Raw genomic sequence first — 18,609 nt, forward strand, 5'->3', positions numbered from 1 at the left:
ACCGCACTGCTTTCGGAGCAGCTCTTGAATCTCCCTCCTCTGCGGGGTCCACCTGTTTCTCTGCATGAAACGGCAAAGCACACGAGGGAGACTGTCATAACTGAGCATCCCTCGGACACCTCCAGCTGACTGCTGGCCATTAGTTCAAAAATCCCAGTGCTGGGGGCGCCACTTACTGGAAATTACTGAACATTTTGTCCCAGCAAAAATGTTAAACAATGTTCTTTTAACATTTTTATAGTTCATAACTTCAAAAAATACATGAGCTTGATAAAATATACATGCTTAGTCATTTTTGCATCTAGCAGAAAACAAATACTTTATTTTTTTTTTGTTTTGTTTTCATTTTATAACCTTTAGTTTCTTAATTCAACTAGGGCAAACATATTTACACAAAGCCACCAGAACAAGGATCACTTAAAGAGCTGGATGTAAAAAATATTATTGCAGTATACTACAAACATGGAATCTTTTTTATATGAGCTACAAAAAGCAGCATTTATGTTTAGAGTTCAGTGCAATTTTTTTACATTAAAAAAATCCTATAAATTAAGAAGGAAACATCAACATGACAGAAGAAAATACACCCTTCAGACATACAAGCTCCTCTCTGGGGAAGCACATGTGCGACTCTATGTGCCGCATAGCTTCTAATCATGATAAGATCTTCTTTTCTGGGATGTGAAGATGTCTCTTTTGCGATGAGGGACACAAGGACAGCAGCGCCAAACATGTGGCTCTGCTTGGGAAGTGGATTGAATAACAGCCTGAGTAGCATCTGAATCTAGGTCAGACTCCCTTTTCCACCTCAACCGGGATAATATAAGGTCACCAAGGGATGGTCTGAGATTCAGGGAAGGCAGGACCAGATGGGCAACCCACCAGCCAGAGAGGAGGAAAATGTTTTAAAATTTATAGAAGGGGAAGAGCAGAGGTTAAAAAGTAGAGGGAGGTGGGGAGTATCTAAATTTGACAGTTTGGAGATGTTGCCGCAGAGGGGTGGGTAGCACTTACTGGTGTTCCCTAGCTTAGAAATACAGGAGGAAAAAGGGGGAAAAAATCCCTGATAGTGAATCCAGAGCAAACTTCAAATCTAAAATCACCCCTGCAAGCCAAAACTCAATTCTTTGGCTGTCAGACACTGCCCATCCCAGCTTCTACTTGCTGGTATTAATGGCTCAACACCTCCAAGGGAAGACTTATGGGTCATCTTCCCTGGCCCCACCCAGGCTCCCATACCCCAGCTCATGTACCATGGCTGGGGGGGTGCTGCAGGTCCTGACCTGAGAAGATGGGGTGAAGTAGTGGGTGAAGGTGGAGGGCTGTGGCAGCTGCTGCAGCAGGCCGTGGGGCAAGTAGGGTAGGGTAGAGGGCAGCATGTGGGACAGGGTGGAAGGTGAAGGGCCCAGGATGAATGGCCGAGGCAGGAATGATATGGATGGGATGGCTAGCGAGAAAGGTGGCAGGGTGGCCAGGGATGATTGAGTGAGTGAGGTGGGACAAAGAAATGGGGGTCAGGTGGGGCTGGGGAATATGATGTACTTGGGCAAGTGGCTGGGGATGAGGGTGGGGGTGAATGCCAATGGCAGCAGCAGCTGCTGCAGCATGATGCTGTAGGATGGCATGCTGAACAGTTGTGATGGAGGTGGCAGAGGCTGTGGCCGGCTGCTGAATGTGGATGGGCTGCAGGGCTGGTGTGGCTGGGGCCAGGGCAGCTGAGGCTGGAAAAGCCTTTACTTGCTTAGCCAGCAGCTGCTGCTGGATGTGTTGCTGCGCAGCCTGCTGGAGCTTGCTATACTTCTCCATCTCCTCAGGGGTGAAGGTGATGGGCTGGCTCTCCAGCGGGGCCAGGGAAGCATCCTCGGCCCCATCAGCTGACTCAATACTAGGCTCCCCACTGGGAGGTGCATAACTGGAGAAGTGCTCAAGGTCTGGCACTATAGGCAGCAAGCTGGATTCCACAGGGCCTGGCTGACTACCACTACCCAAAGACTCTAGGGTGTCCCCATCACTGGGGTCAGGGAGGTAGTTATGGGAGATGGCTGGGTCCCCAGGATAACAATCTGAGTGTACTGGGGTGCCTAGTGGAGCCACAGGGTGATCAGCAGTAGTTTCTTCGGGCTTTGGCTCTTCTGGGGGTGTGTCTGATAAAGGGCCAGCTGTTTCCTCTGAGGGATACTGATGTCCAAATAGGGCATCATTATTCCCTGGAGGCCCTTCTTCTGTCTCTGACTGCTCTTGCTCTTCTCCCCTTTCTAAGCCAGACTCTTCACATTTCTTGGTGTTGGGCTTTCGGGTAGCTGGGAGCTTCCCTATCAGTGGAAGGACAGGCTTATTGCCAAGAGAGGGGGGAAGCTTGGGCCCGAAATAACCTTGTGGGGGGTCCTTAAGTTTGAGCCCAGCTTTATTAGGGGTGGCCAGCACCTCCTCACTCATACTAAGTTTCCTCTCCACTTTCTTTGACTGGATCTTCTCCAGCAGTAGTTTGGCAGTGAGGGAGTTCTTGTCTTCAGGGCTGCAGTCACCTTCTGACCCCCTTCCTGTGCCAACGTTGCTGTTCTGGGAAGGTGGGCCTGTCCCTTTCCCATCGTCTCCTCTGCCATCTTCTTTCTTCCCAGGACCTTCTCCCCGGCCTGATCGGAAATAGTGGGGAGACTGGGAGCGGTAGATTTTAGAGCGAATGAAGTCTCGACGACCAGAACGCCTCTCCTCAGGGCTCTCGTGACCCCATGACCCCTTCCTGGAGCCTGATCTCTGGGAAGGGCTTCTGGTGCTGCGGCTGCGGTCCCGGCTATAGCTCCGGCTCCGCTGCCAGCTGTGGGCTGTGGTGCTGCGGCTTCTCCGCTTGCTCCGGCTGCGACTACAACTACTGCTGCGGCTGCGGCCCCGGGATCTTGAGCGCTCTCTGGTATGACTCCGAGACCGGCTTCGGGACTGGCTGCAACTGAGGCTGTAGTCGTCATCGGAAGATGAATATTTGTGTCGTTTGGACCGGTGCTTGGAGCTGGCGTAGTCTGAGTCATCGGTGTCATGGGAGCGCTTGGAGTGCCTTCGTGATCGGTCACTATAGTCACTATAGCTGTCATCAGAGTAACTGCGCTGTCTACTATAGCAGCTCTGGTCTGAAGAAGCATCTGAGCTACTTGAGTAAGAACGTCTGGAGGAACGATGTGAGGAATGGCGCCGGCCGGACCGTGATCGGCTATGGGAATGCTCACTGCCCGAGTCCTCCTCCTCTTCCTCCTCCTCCTCGCTGTACTGGGAAGGAGACTTCTGGTGCAGCCGATGTGATGAAACATCATCACTATCCTCATCTCCACTACTGGGTTGACTCCGATGGCTGGACCGGCTGTTCCGTTTGGTGCTAGCTCTTCGCTGGCAGGATGAAGCTGGAGGTTCGCCTTTGTGTTTCCTCCCACCATGATCTTGGGAGCTGCCACCACCTCCACCTTCATCCTTCTTGCCACTGCTCCCTTCCTCAGCTGGGAGGGCTCTCCGCTGGGAATCATCTTGAGCTCGCCGCCGTCTTCTTGGTGGTGCAGGGCTACCACTCCCAGGGGGTTCTGGTTTGGGTCCCCGTTCAGAATCTGCTGGGGCTGATGACTTATTCTTCTTTCGTTTTCGTTTTTTGCGCTTCTTAGACTTTTCCCCAGACTCTACTTTAGAGCTCTTCTCCTCTGGGTCAGCCTTGTGTTTCCGCTTGTGTTTGCTGGATTTTTTGTGCTTCTTTTTCTTTTTGTGTCGGTGGGACTTCCCAGATCGTTCTTTCTTGCTAGGAAGGCTTCTCCCTGTGTCTTCTGTCTCTGACCCATGGCTGCCCCCAGGCTCCTGCTTGTTCAGGCTGCTATAGACGGACCCCGAAGCAGATACATCCACTCTGCCTCCTGAGGAATGTTCTACGTTCTCTCCTTTGCTTTTACGTGGCTCACCAGGATCAAGGCCTTGGAGGTGGTCCTTTGAGGAGCCTCCTATGTCCTTTGGTTTTTCTGTCCCTTTAGCTCTGGCATCTTTGTTCCTTGAAAGTTTAAAGTCAAAGTATAAAGGGTTACAACTGTATGAAATGGAGGGTTCTGCCTTGGTGAAAATTAATAGTTCTGATGGCCACTGGAGGGCAGTGCTTTCATCTTTGCTCAAAACCGGAAAGAAGGGACCAGTAGGATGTTTGGGTCCCTCCTGGCTTTCTTTCCCTGCTGGGGTGGTTTGAGAGGTTTCTTTAGAAGGGTTAGACTCACATATTTGGATCTCTGAAGGCTTCTCATTCTGATTCTCTAAGCTCTGCTCACTTACATCCCCTCCTGAGGGCTTCGTTTCAGCTTTGCTTCCAGGCTCTGAGGGCTCAGCCACACTGGTCTCTGTCTGCTGCTCGGAGACCTCACTGACTGCCTTTTCTGCTCCTTGGCTTGCTGTCACCCTGAAGCAGGCTTTAGGCTTAGGAGAACTGCTTTTTTTGCTCTCTAGGGCATTCTTTGGGTGTGCACTATTATCACCTTCCATTTGTTCACTGGCTCTCATGAAGAGTAGGAAGGGAAAATTAGGTTTCACTTTGCAGTGTGCTGGGGGGATGTAATGATAATACTCTGGCTCTGTAGCCCCAGTTCCTTCTTCTCGTTTCATTCTTTTTAACTTAGATAATGTTGAGGCAAGGGACCCTCCATCCTGAGGGTCTTCATCTTCTTTTTTACCATCGAGATTACTGCTACCGTCAGAGTCTCCCACCTTCTGAAGTCCTTGGTCAGATCCCTTCTCATCAGCTTTTGTTCCATCTTCAGAGGTTCCTTCCTCTGCATGGTCCTTGAAAACTGAGGCTATTGATTCAAGTTTGACAGGAGCCTTCTTGGCAAAGGAAAATGATACTCCCAATTTTTGCAATGGGGTCCCCAGATTATTCTTAATGCCAAAGCTGACGCCTTGGGAGACTAACCCAGGAGCCTGTGCCAGTCCAGTGGTATTAGTGATTTGTACTGCAGTGAAAGGGCCTCCTTTATCTGTGGAGAATTCAGATCCCAGACCACAAGTGGCACCAGCACTTGTGCCACTATTTGTAGCTGATTCGTCTTTATCATCGTCTCCACCTTCTTCATCTACAGCCACTGTGGTTGGTCTGAACATAGGACCACTTCCAGGTGCACTACACAATGGTTTTGAAAGTGAAAAACAAAACAAAAAACAGGTTTAGGGATATATTCCATACTTCTTATAAAATACTTACCTAATGTCCTACCATCCTTTAACAGGTAGGTTTGAAAGACACTGAGTGGTGGTCATCCCTAGCCTTGTGCTAAGGAAGAGAACTCCCTCAGTGAGGGAAAGTCTCATACTGTTAATCCACCAGGCTACACTTCCAAAACTAGACAGTTACTGCTGTTTCTTCCTACTGTGTCTAAATTTCAATTATTTTATCATTACTATCTGGTATGGTCTACCTGTCCTGTATCCATTCTCATTTCTTATTGTATCAGTCTACTCATCAGCATGGTATCAAATGTATGGCGGAATCTACTCGCAAAGTTTGTACTGCACTCCGTTAAAAAAACCCTTAACTCCTTTTGTGCTTTCAAATTTCATTTTTTAAAAAGATGCATATTCTCTGAGTTAAAAATAGTCAGAAACCTCAACAGTGCTATTTTATGGCAGTCTGTGGTTAGTATGTTTATTTTAGAAACTAAGAGTCTGTGCCTAGCTCCTGGGCACCACGACCAAGCATTTGCTTTGGTTTTGAGATATTTTCTGGGCTTTCCATACAATGATACTACCAAGGACCTTCTCAGCTTTGAAAGCAGGGACACTGAGGAGCCTCAAAGCCAGTGTTTAAAACTTCTGTTATGTCTGAAACTATTACAGTGTGTGGATACTTTTTATAAAAGTATCTCTCAAGCCAAAGTGAAGAACTGAAGAGAATTACACATCTATTTGGATGAGGTCCTCATTATCTGAACTATAGATACCAGCTGTCCTAAACTCAGGGACCAAATATATTTGGATAATGTGGTATCCCTGTGCTATCTGAATTGTTGCTATTGGAAGATGGCAACCCAACAGATATTGATAGGAAGAGATACACTGTGTCACAAAACCTACCACACAGCAAAGAAATCCTTGACCTGAATAAAAAGGGGACTGATTTTGATCTTTTGCTTAGTCTTTGCCATGTTACTTCAATAATATTTACTAAGGGGTCATGAATTACGCCTAGGACAATGAAATACCTGATGATGAATCAAAACCTTTCCTTCTCTCAAGAGATTATTTGGTCATCTTTTAGGTGTTTATAAAACTGAGAACTAAAAGTCACCTCTGAAGAAAAACATGTATTACAATAGGCCTAGAACTAGAAAGTCGTCTGGTATACATTTTAAGGACGTACCCTTGAAACATGCCCAAGAGGAATGTATTTACTACATAAAGAGCTGCCAAAGAAGGAATCTATAAGCAGTTTAACTCAACATCAGAGTTTATAGGTTAATTCTGTTTCAAGAATTACACTACATGTGTTCTCTCCCTTCTTCTCCCTCTAAAACACAAGAAAATAAGTAAAAATAGATCCAGAGACAAAAATAAACCTAGTATGTTCCACAACAAGTTTCTCTTTTTACTGTAACCAGGTCCTTCCTTTGGTCTTGGCCAGTCATTAAAAACAAACATGGGGGCCTAGTCCTTCCGATTGGGGCATATACCTCATAAACCCTCAGATGCTTAAAGATGAGGTCCCCAGAGTCTGATTGCTTGGAAATTCAGCCCTAGGTACTTTCCATCTAAGGGAAAGTACCAGCCCCAAATTATTAATCAATCACCAAGAACCATGAAGGAACACTCAAGAAGGCAGGAAACTTAGAACTCCCTAGGTTTTAGAGTGCTTAGTACTAGCTGTATAGTACTTAAAAGGCAATTATAACACTCGAATCTGTGCTCCACTGCTTTTTGATTATAAAACAATGTTGTAATATATGTGCTTTTCTACAAAAGAATGTTGGAGAATGGAAACAGTAATAATAGCTGTGTAATTTATTGAGCATCTTCTATGTGCTAGGCACTATTACAAGCACTTTTGATGTAATAACTTAATTATTCCTCACAGTAACTATAAGTAGATTGTTATTATCATCTCTATCTTACAGATAAGAAAATTGGGGCAGAGCTTAGATAATTTACGGTCTCGTAGACTGTAGTATATGGCCTCAGAAGAGCATATTCTTAATCAGTATATTAGACTCTAAGTGTAGATTTGCTTTTAGGTTGAAAGAAAGATCTATTAAAAATTTAAGGATTGGGGTGGCTCCATAGTGTAGTGGTTAGCACGTCTGCTTTACACACAGAAGGTCCTGGGTTCGCACCCCAGGTGGAGCCACGGACCATACCCCAGGCGTACTAGGTCCCCCGGGTGTGCCAAGCCCCAGGTGCACGCCACAAGCGTGTGAGAGAAGACGCCCCTGCCTTCAGAGATCCAGTTCTTAAGGAGAAACGGCAACATCCATAGGTCAAGGGTGGAAGTGTGTGTGTGGGGGGGGGCGGGGCGGGGCGGGAATTCAAGAGGTGGAAAAAATTTAAGGATTATAATTCTCAAATCTCAATTTAAATCTCAAATTATACTCTTAAATCTTAAGGATTATAATTATCTGTAAAACCTACTTACAGAAAATATCCTTACCATTCGGCTTGTTTTCTTTGCTCTGCCAACTCATGGAGCCGTCGAAGGGCTTTTTCCTGTTTCTTCTCATCCTTGCGGGATCTTGAAGAAACATTTCGGGCAAACTCTCTCTGCTTGAGATCTTTCAATCTCTGAGGTAACAAAAGAAAGGAACAGAGGGTGGGTGATTTAGAATAACTTGGGGATCATGAAAGCAAGGCCTTTAAAATTTATCCTCAATCAATGGTTATAGTGCTAGTGTAGAATACACTGTTATACTCTCTTATGATAACTGAAAACACAATGGCTGCTTACTTTGGGTAAAACACCTTTAGTATCTGTATTTCTAATTAGGATGGCATACCATTTGCTATACTGGGTAAACTTAAATGATGTCAGAAACAACGAGCAAATTTTAGAACACTAGGAGGAAAGAAAAGGGACTATTTAATCATCCGCTCCTCCAGGATGCAAAACTAGACAAACAGAACATGAGATAAACTGTAATAACACAAGCCAAAGAGAACAGAAAGGGGTTAAGCTAGTACAGAAAATTACCCAGGTGTAAGATCTTAAAAAGCAATGTACAGCTTACATGGGGAGGTTATTTTGAGTCAGAACAAATAGAAAGCATACTTTTATTTCACCATAAAAAGGTGCTATTATTTCTTTTCAGCACGAACAGTTTTCCTGTAACTATCAAACAAACCGTCTTCCAATGCTAGCATGTTCAGAGCTCACCAGTCTGACCTCTTTTTTCCTGGTCAGTCTGCTGAAATTATAGAGTAACATATGTAGCTTTTCATTGCTTCATGGCCCTGAGATGAACATCCACGAGATGAAGAAGGAGAATAGAGATAAGTCAAGGATTTATTACTTAAAATCCTGATAAAAGAATGGGTCTTTTATTCTCAGCAGTTACTATATAATTTTCCTTAAAACAAAAGAACAATAACCAAAAAAGAACAGTGCTATGAAACACTGGTGACAGAGTGACAGAGTCCAGACATATCTGCAATGAAGACAGAACTACAATTATTTTCAACACACTAGATAATATAAAAAACAAACCAAAACAAAACACATACATTAGCCTATGCTTTTACAACAGCATTGGGAAAAAGAATTTGACCCAATATAAAGTGGACATTGCTTTGTGGAAAGGCATGAAGTTCAACAGACACAGGAATTTGCTTATCTAATATTTATGAAATGTGTTTTGAATATTTTTGAATTGGGAAGGGAAAAGGGTGGAAAGACACACACAAAAAAAAGGTATACAGCTAAATACACTAGTAGAAAAACTCACTCTTGTGATCTGGGCTCCCAAATTAGAAGGATTTGCTTTCAATACATCAGCTGAAAATGTCACATCACAAAGAAAAAAAAGTAAAAAATAAAACAAGAGTGGAAGAGAAAAAAAAATAAAGCAAGCATTACTACACGAGCTCTCTTAGTGTATCTGCAAACTATTATACTGAACAGTCAGGGACAAAGCGATCAACTCTAAAAGGGTTGGGGAGAAGGGAAGCACCTCTACAACACATATATGTGTACATACACACAGACTGACACAGTAATAATCCCTCCTCAATAAATGGAACTAATGCATTTTTCCAGGAAAAATGGTTATAGAACTTTAGGAAAGACAGAACACTATTGTCTAAAAGTAGTTAGTCTTATTTTCATTTACCTTTATTTTGCCAGCTGGCAAAATTGTTTTACTGAGGTTGGCTGCCCAGAATTACAATTTTTATAATAAAAACCACTTCAAGATGGAGGATCAACTATTTTAAGTAAATATGAATTCCAATTTCCTCCTTCTGAAGAGAATGGGGCAGAGAGAAAGAACCTGTCAGGACTATTATAAGATTACTGTAGGCCACAAACCTAGTTTTTTTCCCCCTGCCCCTGAACACTTAATATGCCATCTAAATTTAAATAGAATGTTTTTCATATCTGCTGTCTTTTCTCTAGCAATCCCATAAGCCTGAAAAATCTCCCTGTGCCTAGTTATTTCCTTCCTTCTTACAAATATTTCATCACTTTTATGAATTATTTCCCAAATTAATGGACATTATACAAAATAATATGCACTTTATTAAAGTCTGGAGCCTTGAGAATAAGTCAGAGTTTAGGCTTTCCAATTGTTCAGCAGCCACCTGGTACAATCCTGAAGTTGAAGGATTGTGTCCACATTGTACCCTATCTTAAGTTCCTATCACAACATAATTGGAAGTGGGGACGGAAGAAAATGAGATGTCTATAAAACAAATCCAAATTGCAGTCCCTTCCAAGCAAAGCTATTCTGATACTAGATACGGTGAACCAAACAGTCACAGCAAACTTCATAGTCAAGTCTGGGGTCTCAGAAGTAGAATTGGAAACCACAGAATTCTAATCCAAACCTCAGATACAGGGCTTGACAACTGCTTCGAACCGAAAATGTACATTTGAGGTCTCTTTCAGATAAGGACATTCTGATATAAAAATGTATTCCTAACTCCAAATCTCTCCTTTCTACGCAACATCAAACTAAATTCCTCTTACAAATCTCTACTAATCTCTCATAGGAAGATCGGATTTTTCTTCTTTTGGAATTGTCTTATTAGCATTTTGTCATAGCACTCATTTGGCACCCATCATATCTTGCTCTGACTATACTTATTCCTGTCTTTCAGAAAGGCAGTATATATAAAGTTTCAGAGTCAGAAAGACGTAGGTTCAAATCCATTAAGCAAGGTGGTTTCATCTCTCTAAGCTCTAGTTCCCTCATTATAAAAACTGGGTTATCTAGCAATAGATTTATGAGATTAAGTGTCAAATCAATTTAAAGCACTAATATGTCAAAACTGTTCAATACTGTCTCTCCCCTTTTATTGGGCCAAGGACTAGGTTTATCTTTATAAACAACCCTGCTGTGAATGGAGCAATACTAAGTCTACAAAAAGTATAAATGGTCGAATAATTTGACTTAAACATTGACTTTTCTTCAAGTGAATTTTTTTTACCATTTGTAGAAGTTTGATATGAAACATTTTCATATCTCTACTAGGGATGTATTTAAGTTATATAACATGGTTTTCCTAGCTATCACTCTCATACAGTGAGGAAGTCTCTTTCTTTAGAGAATTAGTCTAAAAATTTAAGTCCCTTATTTTTGAACAGAATTGGGCCAAATGCCAAAAAAGGTACTGACCAGAAACTTCTCTACTTCCTATCTAAAAAGTAATTTTTATAAAGGTCTAAGGCTCTAATTCAGAGTCAAGATTTCCAAAGTTGCCTATTTTATTCCAAAAGGCTACCAAGCCTGGCCATATAAAATTCTCTGTGACCTGTACTTTCACTTTCCTCTTAAATTCTAAAGAAAAACACAACTTTAGATAACTTCTTCAAGGTGAGACTTGACAAGCAACATACCTGACTATTAGAGACAGAGCTCATTTAAGGAGATCAAAATTATAGATGTGCCATCTATCCAAAACTCTTTTCAAAGGCTGAGCAAATTCCATACCATACACAAAAATTCAAGTTAGACTCCAAAGTGGGACAGAGACTAATCTGAATGAATATAATTAATCATTTAAGCTGATTCCAAAGCCACTATGTCCTTATTTCTGAAAATTATAAAGTATCCTTTCGAAGAGCTAATACATTTGTTTATTGAACTATTAATGCTCATTAATAAAAAGTGAAGCCAAATAACACATCTTTAGCTGTGTTATTTCTGAATCAAATATTTGATTCAGAAAAAAGAGACTGAATCTCATTTAAATGAAAAGGTTTGAAGAATCTGTTTTCCTGAAAAACCAATAGCATGTTTCCAAAAAAGTACACATTTGTGGTACAGAACACAGGAAAAGGAACATTTCTCACTGATTCTGAATCACATGGTAGCTGGGGTTTTCATTAAAGTTCTCAAAAGACAGTGGGAAGACCTTAACAAATCATTCAGTGTTTTAAATATCCATCCACATAACTATGGCTCTTGGGGTAAAGACCACTTCAAATATAAATGACTTTTCAGTCCTTAAAATACAGCTAAATAGTACTGTGTGGGCAGAAAAATGTCTACTCTAGAAACAAATTCCTGCTCCACTGCCCAACTGTAGACAAATTAAATCAGGGAAATGAGAATCTAATATATTTCACCATGTTTTTAATGTTGGTGATAAATTTGCCCACATCATCAATAATATGGAGTGTCAATAGCACGGAGTGGCACTGTGTTTCAGCTGGGAAGGACTGAGACAAAGATACTTCTATACACTTTTCTCTAACAACGAGACAATAAGGGTGTAATCAAATATTTTTTATCTTTTGGTGCTACTCTTTTCTTTTCCAACAAAACAAATTCTGATGCTAGACGCTTATATTTGTTGAGTATACTAATAATAAATCTGATTACCTTTCTCAAGTACTTTAAATCTATTCTCAATTTAAAGAATAAAAACCACTGTTCTCCAATGTGAAAAAAATTTCAGGCATCGGAAAGTAGGCAGAGAGTATTTCCTATGCCACTAAAAATCCCATGTTCTAATATATGCTAATTCTAAAGAGAAAACCTGATTATGTCTCTTTAGGGTCAAAAAGATTCTCTATGGTTTTCACTCACCAGATAGCAACCCCACTCTCCCAGAACAGAAAGTGAGGCTTAATTTTCCTTTGTAACCGTGCAAAACACACACCACTGTCTATAGCACCAAAGAGATGCTCAATAAACATTTATCAAACTGGTTTCAGTTTTAAAATGAGTTGTTGGGAGAGGAAACACACATACTTTTTGTATTATCTGTTGGTTATGAACAGAGATGAGAAAGAGGAGTAAAGAAGTGGTGGTTGTATGAACCCCAATCTCTCTTTCTGGCTAAGCATAATCTCGCCATTTCTGAACCTCAACCACTCTCTTTCTCTATGTCCATTCCCTTCCTCTATGTCAACAATCCTGCACAACTAAAGTCCGCCGCCTCCTCTCTCTATTTCCTGCCTCTCTCTCACGACATAACATTAATGTGGATCTCCTTTCCCAAACTGGAGTAATCATACTGTAGTTGTTATGTGGCCAAGTTACTCTGATTCAAGGCTCAGTGTCTGATGCTTCTGTGTGAGACCATCCAGGACATCACCATGTGATGTGGGAGGGAAAAGACTGGGAGAGAACACAGAAGTCTCAGCATTAAAGTACTTAGGAAAGGAAGATTATAGTTGAATGATTAAGGAAGTCCAAGTTACTGGATGTTAGATGTAAATTCTTTCTTTTAGCACATGCATATCATCAGTAAATGATAAAAATGAATTGTATTCAGTAAGAGAAAAAACAAATGTTTGGTAACAAAACTAAACATTAATGCTGATTATAGATACTGAAAAAAGTCACAGAAAAAGAGAAGCATACATTCTTTTTGGTAAGAGTAGTACTATTAGTCATTTATGACAACTTACCTTTTATGCCCAATTATTTTGCAAGGTAATGACTATTAATATCATTTAGTGAATGTCAAATTAATGCCATAAAATCACTGCAATATTTGCTTTGTTATGTTCAAAAATTTAGCAAAAAGTCTTAAAAGTATGGTATCGTCTTTAATAGTATCAGGTGTGCCTGCTTTAAAATTCTCTCTCTCTCTCTCTCTCTCTCTCTCACACACACACACACACACACACACACACACACACACACACACACACACAAACCATCACCACCACCAATATTTAAGCTGCATCATGGTTTTAAAAATAATTTTACTGAAATATAATTCACATACCATAAAATTCACCCATTTAGAGTATAAAATTTAGTAGGCTTAGTACTTTCTCAGAGTTGTACAACTATTAACAACTATCTAATTTTAGAACATTTCCATCACCTTCAAAAGAAACTCCATACCCATTAGCAGTCACTCCCCATTTCCTCCTTCCACCCAGTCCCTGGAAGCCTAACTTATAGATCTGCTTATTCTAGATTTTTCATATAAATAAAATCATGTAATATGGGGGTCTTTTGTGACTGGCTTCTTTCACTTACCTTATTTTCAAGGTTTGTATGTGGCATATCAGTAAGCCATTCCTTTTTATTGCCAAATAATATTCCACTGCAGGGATATACTACGTTTATTCATTCCTCAGTTGATGAATATTTGTCCCCCCCCCTTTTTGGCTATTATGAATAATGCAGCTACAAACAATCTTGTACAAGTTTTGGTGTGAACATGTATTTTCATTTCTATTTGGTATATACTGGTCATATGGTAACTCTATTAACATTTTGAGAAAATGCCAAACTGTTTTCCAGAGGGGCTATACCATTTTACAACCCCATTAGCAATGCAGTAGAGTTCTAATTTTTCCTTGTCCTCTCCAACATCTGTTAACGTGTCTTTTTAATTTTAGCTATCCTAGTGGATATAAAATGATATGCCATTGTGGTTTAGCGGATAACAAGTCTTAAGTATATCTACATAGACCTCCAGGTCACGTTTGGAGGTAAAGATTTGCCCTCTATGTAAAATTTGAAGGAGCATAATTCAAAAGAACTGCTTGGGCCCAAAGCAAAATGGAACAGCAGCATCCCAGCTGAGCTCTTTTTTCAGCACTGTCACTCACAAACATCATTCATTATTCCTTAAGTTGCTTTAATTTTTCAAGTTACAATAGAATATACAGCCTCCTACTAGGATCTCCACCACAGTACATCACTGTGATGAATATAAGAGACAGCAGGTCCTCGAATAACATTGTTTCCTTATAATGTTGATGAGGGAAAAAAGAAATCAATTCCCAGCAGGGGCCACTGTCTTGTGTGGAGTTTACATGTTTTCCTCATGTCTGTGTGGGTTTTCTCCCACATCTCAAAGATGTGCACATGAGGCAAATAGGCATGTCTAAATTGTACCAGATAGAGTGAGTATGGGTATGGGTGAGCCCTGTGATAGAAGGGTGTCCTGTCCAGGTGGGGTCCAGCCTGGCTCCCTGAGCTACCAGGACAGAACTGAACTGAAAATCAGCAGGTTGGAAAGTAATTATCTTACTTGTTTTTATTAATCTTTCTTAAATGTATAGCTCACAATTACTTCAGTGTTTAACATTATAAGTATTTTGGGTCTTTATTTAGAAGTTTGGTGATGTTTCTGTGAACATCCTATATGCCATAGGAACTTAACTTGTTTATATCAATTAGCCTATGGTAAAATTGGTTTTGTTATAAGTCGTTTTGCTTAAAGTTGCAGTTTCCAAGAACCTACTGATGATGTTAAGTGAGGACTTATTGTACGGGGGGCAGAAAACAGGGTGAAAACTGCAGAACCTAAATAAGGTAAAATCATTTTAATTCAAAGTTGGATTGTTTGCCAAGATGAAGAACAAAGTCAGAAATACACAGTAAGAGAATACAGGGTTTACCAGAAACCGTAGCTCTCAAAAGGTCTGTTTAGGGTCACCCCTGCTCACAACAGCAGACAGCTTCCTTAAACAAACACGGTGTTTTCCAAGATTAACTGGGTGTTTTGATAGCTGAGCATAAGTCTATTCCCAAAAAAAGCAGAGGTGGTGAGTATGTAAGATTTAATAGGTGAAAAGCCTCAAAGCATGCTGTTTTTTGAAGATTGGCCAAAGGTTGTCAATTCTCTTATTAAGCAAAATAGTCCCAAAGAAAATGGTATCCATAGTGGTACCAAGAATCACCAAAGCTAAAACTTTCATCTCTCTGCTACAGGTTATTAAAATAAAACTACAATATTCTCAAGTTTTGAGATGTATTTCTCTCTTCACAACTGCTTTGATTTTCAAAGCATAATCTCTTCAGGGGTGAATTATGCTGTTTAAGTTAACATTTATGAAGCTTGGGGATTCATTAAGAACTTTATGATTTTCCTAACCTATTTCACATCTTTATGATTTTCTAAAGATAAATATTCTACAAAGACCCAAAATACAGAGTATCTATGGAATATCTTCATCGGTATCTGATCTTAGTGGTTTCGCTTCTTAGAAAGGTCATTTTTATTTTAGCTTTAGAATTATCTTCTTTTACCTTGCCTTTTTTATTTACTTCTGTGTTTTCCCCCCACTGAATATCAAAGTAGCACTGGAAAAGGAACTCAGTCTGCATTTCTTCAAATATGCAGTGGCTTGCCAGAGGTCCAATTGGTTTTGATGTACTTATTGTCCTGATGCCATATATGCCAAGCATACAGAGGATCAAATGTTATAAAATATCTTGAGAGGCAAAAACCCAACCAGTAAACAGTGAAACTGCAAATGGAAAGTGACCACTCCAAATGTGAATGAAATCTGTAAGTGATCATTCCTTCCATCACCATGGAATTTCTTAGGAAATATTTAAATTCAGAACTTACTTCATTTTGGGGTAATGAGAAAAACTCTAAAATTTCTGCTCCCTGGTAATGTACATTACTGGGTACTGAAATAGTCAACTAAAAATAAGAAACCCTATCAAAAAGCAACTGTAACAGTTCGAAGTTAACTAAATCAGGCAGTTAACAGATTCTATTCTGAACAATTTAAAGTAGGGAAGTTACTGATGGCTGCTACAGGTTTAATCTGTTTTATTAGTACAGCTACATAAAACTCAGGAAATCGCTACTTTTACAGGTGAAACTGACCCTGGTATTAATGAGACTTCAGTCTTTTCAAAAAATGTAAGAAAGTACAGGTGTTTTCAAACTGAAGCTATTTTAGCAGAAAGAAGAGGCAGGCTGAAAGCATTCTTTCCTTTGACCTAGATATCGATTCTTTCTACAAGTTAAAAGAATTTCTCAAAGCTGCTTTACAGTATCGGATTTTGAGAATTAGATCAAACTAACACAGATGGTTTTGAAATTGCAAGGAAGTTAGATCCAACGCTATGGCAGCTTTTCAATGTGCTACTTCCCCAGTGTCGGAACCTGTGGGAGCCTGTGCTGAGAGGAAGGAAAGGTATAAGCTTGGGTCACAAACTCAATTATTTGTTTGGAGGAGTTCGGCAGGTAATATAATGAGTCACATAGGTTGATATAAGAGAAGATGAAGTGGAAACCACAGCTAATTGGAGTGAGTGCATGCATGCCTTTCTAAAGAGATAGCAACTACTCAGTGTTAGTCAACTGTTATGTTAAAATGTAGGCCCAATGTTCTCAGATATTTCACATTTTCAAGATAAGCCAAAGCCTGAATTATATAAAAATCTCATTTTTAATAATTGGAAATCAACTGACATTAAAGGGGGAAAAAACTAACACCACAAAGGCCAGACAATTTGTGATCTCTGGTTTATGTAATAGAGGCTGGTGAGGAGGCTCTCAGTGGCACTAATAAAAGAGAATAAGATTGGAAGAATCCTGAGTCGGTAGAAGGGCACCAAGAAAGAAAAACAAAATCGCAATAATAAAAACATGTTAAAATAAGGCACTGAGTTTTACAAGGCATACCCCTGAAGATGTCAAAATGTATTAAAATTATCACTTTAAAGCAAGGGTTAAGCTGTTACAAGAGCCAAAATGTCTAATTGCCTTTTTCATCTTTGAAGAAAGAGCTGTGTATTTGTGTTTTAATGGCTTTCTTCATGAAATAGCTTAGAAAACTTGAGGAAATACTGAGAGCCCCCCCACCCCAAACAACCAACCACGAAGGTGACCACGTAGCTCCTTTTTGAGAGATTATTTGTGTTTAATGAAGATAAGGGCATGTTCAGAATCCTGTCTATGCCAGTAGCTACCACTAATGGAATAAATTATTTCTCTGGAAAATTTTAATGGTGAAAATTTGATGGAAGATGCGAACTGGGGATTACTAACATAGGGTTGAATGTACTTACCTATTATCTCAGATTCATAATAATCCTGTGTGCCTTCCTGGAAGACAAGACAGGGTGTCTTTATGATTTTAAAGCATAAATTTGGAAAATGGTAGGTCCATTTGTATGGTAAGTTCATGTCCATCAAAGAGGAATGAAAATTAAGACCTACGTCCTCTTAGGGGTTATTTAGCTGTGTTGTAGCACGATCAGTTAAGGCCTCCTTAGAAATTATAAGTGGAAGAGTAGAACTATAAAAAATTTAGTACTGTGCATTTTTTGTTTATATATTAATAGCATTCTGTTTCAAGATTCTATCATTTGCACTGAAAGCAGTAAAAAGATGAAAAAGCCTATATTTCAACAAAATAAAGAACACTCCACCAAAAACAAACAAAATAACAAACTCATACTACATCTGTTTTTTTTTTTTAATACCTAGATGGGCTTTTGATCAAGGTGAAAAAATAAGCTATCAGAAATCGTAGCAGCTAAAGATTTTCCCCATACCATGGATCACAGATATATTCTATATTAATGGATGAAATAGTCCATAAGTTCTCTATAAGAAATCCTTAATTTTGTATTTTCATTTTGATAATCTAAAAAAGGGTAATAAATGAATATTTGGGACCATCTAGGTGAGCATTCTATAAAATGTTTACAACATAACTAGAGAGTTAAAATAATAGTGAATTGTTTGTATCAAGCAAAGGCCAAATGATATCACAATACCATATATATTTGAAAGTTTTCAGTAGTCCCAATAAAACAGTGTTTCTCAACTTTAGCACTACTGCCTGACATTTTGGGCCAGATAATTCCATGTTGCAAGGAGCTTTCCTGTGCATTGTAGTATATTAAGTAGCACCCTTGACCTCCACCCACTAGATGCCAGTAGCACCATCCCCCATAGTTGTGATAATCAAAACTGTTTCCAAACATTGCCAAGCATCTCCTGGGGGACAAATTCTCCCCAGGTGGAGAATCACTGCAATAGGAAAAATAGTAAGAGAAATGAGTCAAACCAAAGTGCACAGGAGAAAAAAAATGTCAAATTCAAATGAACCAGAGATGTAATAATTTCTGCTACTCTCAAGTTGAAAGCGACATCACTAAAACATTAACAAACATCACATTAATGATGTCAATGTGAATTTTATTAGTTCAATATTAAATTTGTAAATCTGTTTTG

At 40.0% G+C, this 18,609-nt stretch overlaps 1 protein-coding gene across 4 annotated transcripts in view; it reads right to left on the reverse strand.

The window, feature by feature from the left end:
* Positions 1-221: 221 nt before the first annotated feature.
* The window catches only part of GPATCH8 (G-patch domain containing 8), a 71,917-nt gene continuing 53,529 nt past the window's right edge, over positions 222-18,609 (reverse strand). For all 4 annotated transcript variants that reach the window (XM_006910131.3, XM_015588029.2, XM_025045583.1 and 1 more), the window contains 2 exons: positions 7,646-7,776; positions 222-5,128 (listed from right to left, as the gene is read on the reverse strand). In XM_006910131.3, coding sequence (XP_006910193.1) covers positions 1,246-5,128; positions 7,646-7,776 — 4,014 coding nt within the window. In that variant the 3' untranslated portion in view covers positions 222-1,245. The remainder of the gene's footprint in view (positions 5,129-7,645; positions 7,777-18,609) is intronic.

The sequence above is a fragment of the Pteropus alecto genome, unplaced genomic scaffold (assembly GCF_000325575.1).
Source record: "Pteropus alecto unplaced genomic scaffold, ASM32557v1 scaffold313, whole genome shotgun sequence".
NCBI classification, from domain to species: domain Eukaryota; kingdom Metazoa; phylum Chordata; class Mammalia; order Chiroptera; family Pteropodidae; genus Pteropus; species Pteropus alecto.